The sequence below is a fragment of the Peromyscus californicus genome, unplaced genomic scaffold (genome assembly GCF_007827085.1).
Source record: "Peromyscus californicus insignis strain IS unplaced genomic scaffold, ASM782708v3 Scaffold_10__1_contigs__length_136768540, whole genome shotgun sequence".
In the NCBI taxonomy this organism is placed as follows: Eukaryota; Metazoa; Chordata; class Mammalia; order Rodentia; family Cricetidae; genus Peromyscus; species Peromyscus californicus.
This window is the reverse complement of record NW_026294391.1, coordinates 68,704,348-68,710,757: the sequence shown is the minus strand read 5'-3', so window position 1 is coordinate 68,710,757 and position 6,410 is coordinate 68,704,348. Positions and strand designations below refer to the sequence as shown.

Here is a 6,410-nt window from a genome sequence, read left to right as displayed (position 1 = left end):
TTGATGGTAGTTAGTGAAATTCACACTGAAAAATCAAGGGCAAAACAAGGTATCACAATGGTTGGAGTATTTGCAGGTTTGTCAGATAAGGAACTCATAAATTATATAAAATATATGTGTGTATATATACCATATATATGATTTTATTTCATATAGTTTTCAATTGAAAGTGGGTCTAAAAGAAACTTTAAGAAATAGTTATACAGAGAATATTTCCTAGTTCCTAGTTCTTCATTTATGATATTTTTCTACTGATTGCAATCCTCCATCCTAAAAGCAGAATCATTAAGCAAACACACACAAGAAGGGAAAATCTAGTGTGAGTCACTAAAACAACTGAAAACAAGAATACTGGACATTTAAACAGGTGAACTGGAAAAAATTGCATTCATACTTTTTAACACAACACTATAGAAATGTATACAAGCATCTTCATACTTTCTAGATTTTGATTTTAATGTTTCTGCTATGTTCTTCAATGATTGCAGTTGGCAATATGAAAATAAAAACTCAGTGATAACTGACAAAGTCAAAATGCTTTTATTTATACTGAAGTTTAGCAAGTACATTTTAAACAAAAGTGTACTTAACATATGGTAGAACAAAGAAACAATACATATAAGTTTCTAGTCTCTAAGATACTACTGTATTTTTTTCTTTGAAGGACAAAAGCCAAGCAGAAATGAGCATAAAAAAGCATCAAGTATGGTCAAGTTACTTTAGTCATCAGGATTTAGTTCATGTTCTTAAACTGGTCAATCTAATGAAAGGACAACGTTTACATCACTGCTTTTAAAATATGCACATGTTCCTTTTTTCCTTAATGTAACATGGAAAAGATGATTCAGTAAACAAAGTTTTCTTGATAAACACAACTGAAATAACTCCATGATGGATATTTTCTGAGATATACTGGAATCACAAGCATATTCATTAATGCAAGTCAGCAGGGACCTTTCAGGCTGAACACAACTGCTGTGCCATTGCTAAACAGTAATAGTTACCTCCTTTAAAAAAGAGAAAACATGTTAATTCTTCTGTGGAACATTACTGAAGCATAGGTATGAAAGTACTAAAACATCTATCTTCAGGAACCTAAAATGATTTGATGTAACAGGATTGATTTAATATAGGTAAAATTTAATTTTGCATCTCTTTATGTTAATGCATCAGATTTCAAAGATCCTTCAAGTAAACTTCATGCTACAACTCCTCTTCTTTATACAGCATTGAAGACATGAAAAACTGATAAAGACTCTTTTCATAAACTATTTTATAATGTCTATAGAGATCTATATTAGTTTTTCCTTTTGTACATAATGTTACACTTGAAGCTCCTGTGCTTTACCAAAACAGAACGAAAGACATTACCTGGTTTGGCTCTAAAACAATGACAGCTTTGTCATTTAGAATTTTCATTCCCCATGTTAACTGTAAGATTGTGCACACTATATAGAGACTAGTTCTTATATCATTTGAAACCTAAGTGGTAAAACCAATGTTCATTTAAATATTTGTAACATAGAGTCCATATCATCTGATGGTTATGTAGCATTTGATTGATATAGATAAAGTTTATTATTGAGAATGAAAAGGAAATTCTAGTCTGCCTCTTGGAGCTTAAAATTGCTCTTTTCCATTGTACTGGTTTATGACTTGCTTGTTTAGCTAGCTAAATCAACAAAATTTTCCTTTGGTTGCAGAAGAGGAAGCAGGAAAGAATGTGTTCATAAATGTGCACAAATCCACTCCCTGTGCTCAAGTAATACTTAAAATTACATCGTTGTGAATCAAATTTGCCCTCTTTGTGCAGAAGGAAGCAAGCATGATCACACTTGACTGATATTGTCTTTTTAAAATCATATCTCAGATTGGAAAAAGGTTTTGAGTTGTAAGGAGGAAAGTATGTGAAATCTCTATAATATTTTTTTTCTGTGTAGAAGATTTCATGTTAGGTAAATTAATATAATTTCCTAGGAATTACTTTTAAACCAAAAATCAAGGAGATATAAGGTAATAGAATAAAATAATTGATTCTGCATTAATCAGAAAAGCTAGAGTGTTGGTCTTCATTAGCAGGTAAATAGAAATTTGCTCAAGAAAACAATGGAATTAACTTTTATGTTGCAGTGACCAGAAAATAAAAACCTATTTTTAATAACTGTTGGTTAATCTTTAACCCCAGAAAAATGTATAACCTCGTCTTTTTGAGATAGAGTCTGAGTACTGTAATGAAATCCAATCTTGCAGACAGTTCAAGTCGTGATGATATTGACCAAATACTTACTCAGTTCTACAATCCACCTCATCCTCTGTATGCATAGTCTCAATATCAATGGAAAGGTCATCAACATCAAATGTCAGTCATTTTTACCAGGATTGAAATTTATACAATAATAATAAAACTTGAATCATGCAGTGCAAATTGTGAACATTACACATTTTAAAGCAATGGTAAAACAAACCATGTCATCTAAAAAGTTATATAAACACAGCAATGAATGGAAAAGACAATCACTGTTTGTCTTTTGGAAAAATGCAGTTTTTGAAAAATCTTTCACTTTATCATGTTTAATTCTTATCTTTGTTACAAGAGGCAAACATATCTGTGTACAACTTTCATTAAATGTGCCCACTTACAAAGCCTATCAGGAATAGTTTCCACATCAGCTTGCAAATCAAAAGAAACACTAGGCTACCAAGAAGACTACATTATGATATAAATCAATTTGTTTACCCAGAATACCATAAGTTGATATCCCAATAGGAAAACTTCTCCAAATTTTAAGGATAGCAGTATCCAAACAGTGCAACATGTTCTATAATATTGAGACATTGTCTGTTACTTCTTTGAGTATCCCAATATAGACTGATGATAAGGAAGGAACAAGTATTGACCTGGTAATCAACACTGTTCCTTGGAACAATCTCAAAGTTTGCCACGTTTCAATTTCAAAATTCATTTTAACTATAACATGAGTGATTTATCATTTAGTAGTAGCTGTCAAAGTAAACTCCTAGATAAAACAAAAACATCTGGAACCATAAACAGAAGAGAGCTGCATCTGAATTTTAATCCAAATCTGCCATGCTCACTTCATTAGGAATAGGAAACAGCTAATTAGGAGTTGACTGCTTCATGTTTTTAAGAGGGTTTACACCTGAACATAAGAGATGATCTCATATGCATTCTGTGTGTAAACATGATTATAGATTAGGAAAAGCAATGAAAGACCCCTCTCCAGAGAAATGTTAGGTGCTTTGAAACTCATAAGGGACATATACATTGACACTTGGTGAGAGCAGGCAGTTAGTTTACTGCTTTAATATTTATCCAGTGGGCAAAATGGGGAATTACATATATGTAGATACAACAGTGTTTTAAGTAAAAATACAGGTTTATGCAATCCTTCCCTCATTGTTGAAATGCCTCACTTGGGACAGAACGGTTGGTATGGTCTTCTCCATGTAGGACACCCTCTCACGATAGGTTGAGTCATCAAGAGCCACACTTGACTGTCCCAAATCCAGTACCTGTGACATTTGCCTCCTGTGTTATACTTCTAAAGTTTATAGAAAGGAATAACTAACATTGGGTGTCATAAAGACCCAAGAGCAAACAAGTGGGAAATGCCAGAAAGAAAAACCATGAGGATTTCTACCATTCACCTAAAGTAGTTTTAAGTGATCTGATTTTAAAATACTATTCAATTTTCTGTATCATTTAGTACATGTTCTCTGCCTATATGATGAAGAGTTAATTCTGGATGTTGTACCTTTAGCCATAGATCATTTTTATTCAGATCATATATTTTATATGGCCAAAATATTTTATTTCATCTTCAAAAATCATTTCTAAATTGGTATTATTTTGATGCAGTTGGCTGAAACATAATAGATTGTATACAAGTAGATCCTGTGTGCATCACCAAAAGCAAAATATTTATATCTTAGAAAAAAATTATTCAGGATATGAAACAACCACTACATCATATTGATTTGAATTAATGTATTATTTTTAAATTTATTTCAGTTTGGTCGTTAGTACAAAAGAAACTACATATATTACTTCAAGGAAGTGATTAATGGAAAATGGATTAAATCTCATTTGGCAATTTGCATGAGTAGCATTTTTTGTCAAAATCTAGGGCAGATACTACACAGTGAATAAGATTTTTCTGGTGTAATGGAAATACTTGAGAAGTGTCATTAAAGGTTTTTGATCACTCAAATACTGATTATTAGATTCTTAGGAAGTGTGAAAATGGTAATAATTATATATCACAAATTTGTGGCCATGTCTTTAGTAAGTAAACTGTTAAAAATATTTCAGGACATATACTGAGCAATTCAGGCCAAATTAACCATTTATAAATCTCTTGAAAATGCTAGTTACCTGATTATACTTAGACCAGAGGTTGAATAGTGTAAATATTCATAAGGTGAGTGACCCATCATATCTGCTTTTCTCCTTTCCTGTGTCTGTAGTTTTTACTCTTATAATTATTTCTGTTGCTAGTATAATAAGAAATAAGCAATGTTTGGGACATAAAGGAAGAAGAAAAGAATAAAGGAGTCATATTTAGTATGCTGGGGAACATCTTTTATCAATGTCTTATTTAAAGATAAGGGATATGACAGGGAGTAAATAACTTGCTCCACCACCATCAGTTCAAAGGAAAATGTAGTCATGTCATGATCAAGAAATTAAAGCTCTCTATGTTTTCTTAGAGAACAAATCAGGCAGTTTCTTCTACAAAGTGAGCTCACAGACCATGGGAACAAATATCAATCATTTGTACCAATAAATTGTCTGCTAATACAAGTTATATTAAATACCATAGTGGAGAAATAGAAAGCTATTCCATAATAGGCACAGCTCAAAGTAAGTATTTCTGCATTTTATTTTCTCACATACAATCTAGAAATAGCACTTTATCCATCTTCAAAATTGTTCCACCTACTTATGCCACTACAAACCTGCTGTGTGGTTAAACGTGATAATGTTTGTGAAGCACTATGAGCTCATTGAAAGTATTGAGTAAAGAAACTATAAAAGTAGTACGTTCAGTCATTATGATTGCCCCTTAAAAACTTGGGAAGTCCAATCTCCAGCGCATTTTTCCTAGGTGTTCAATGTTCTATCCATCAATTATGAACAAATAGTAATTGAATGTTCCATATCTTAAAAGAATCTGAGTATGAATTCTAAAGAATCACAACACTAGGTAAGCAGGTAACTGCTACAGCACCCTATCCGTGTCTTTGATCACTTGGAGTTCCGGCATCAGTGTTCAGGCTGCACAGAAAAACAATAAGACCTGGTCAAAATGTCATCCCCAAAAAGAGAATCAAAAATTAACTACAAACTCAATTTATAGTATTTTCTGTGATAGATATACATATAAATATTAAGCATTTGAATAAATATGGGTGTAATCCATATTCTATTTTATTAGCTTTGTCTTATAGTGGAAGCTTCATTTAAAAAAAATGAAATTTACTGAAATGATGAAAACTGCAGATTTACAATTTTTAAATCTTAATTTTATTCTCTGTGGGTGATATCAACAATATGAAAATGGTCTAAATGATAGTCCCAAACTAAAATATGCTTATGAGCCCTTTGAGTATACTCTACTGCTTTATAACCTGTAGTAAAATGCATGGTTAGCTTAATAAACAAGGCATTTAGGAGGTTGTCTGTTTTCCTTCATTGTTTAAAACATCAGTAAAAATCCATACCATTTTCTATTATGGCAAAAAAATCTCTGGTAAAGGTTGTAATACTTCTTCTAGATGAGAATTCCTTCCCTGGCAGGACATTTATTTAAAAATAATTGCTCATGTTGAACATTACCAAGTGGGTGTCTACAATGTCTTCAGAGGTTTATGTTTTGAGCAAAATGCATTTATGGTTTTTCCTACACTGTTCTGATATTTCCTTTCGAGTGTTTCCTTAGCACTTGCCCACTTATATTAATGAAAGAGACTCAATAAGCAGTAATAAGCTTCAGCAGAGGAAAAATAGGTTACCAGATTTTCTTTTTTAGTGGCTACCTTATTTTGGAACTATTCATCTATTTTTTTAAGTGAGTCTAAGTCCTAAGCCCAGTGTTACTTTAAGTTGCTGTAGAATTGATATATTTCTAAGTTTCAAATGAGCACTAAATTATTTGACATTGGAATTACCACTGATGGGTCATGGTTCCCTAACTCGAATAAAAGAAAGATAAAAAATATGTGAGGTTACAACCAACATAATTCTGTCTTAGGCTCATTCAATTCAAACTAAATGCAAAATTAACTGTATGAACCTTATTTTATTCATAGAAAAAACCTTGATATGTGCTATTCTCCCTAAAGAATAGTAGCTAACTTAGCTTGGGTTATAGTTAGTTATTAATACT

The 6,410-nt window shown here is 31.8% G+C and overlaps 1 protein-coding gene across 1 annotated transcript in view; it reads right to left on the bottom strand.

The window, feature by feature from the left end:
- Window positions 1-517: 517 nt before the first annotated feature.
- Dach2 (dachshund family transcription factor 2) overlaps window positions 518-6,410 on the bottom strand; it is a 511,265-nt gene continuing 505,372 nt past the window's right edge. Inside the window, exon 14 of the mRNA XM_052735012.1 lies at window positions 518-5,299. Within this exon, the coding sequence (XP_052590972.1) occupies window positions 5,295-5,299 (5 nt within the window). The 3' untranslated portion in view covers window positions 518-5,294. The remainder of the gene's footprint in view (window positions 5,300-6,410) is intronic.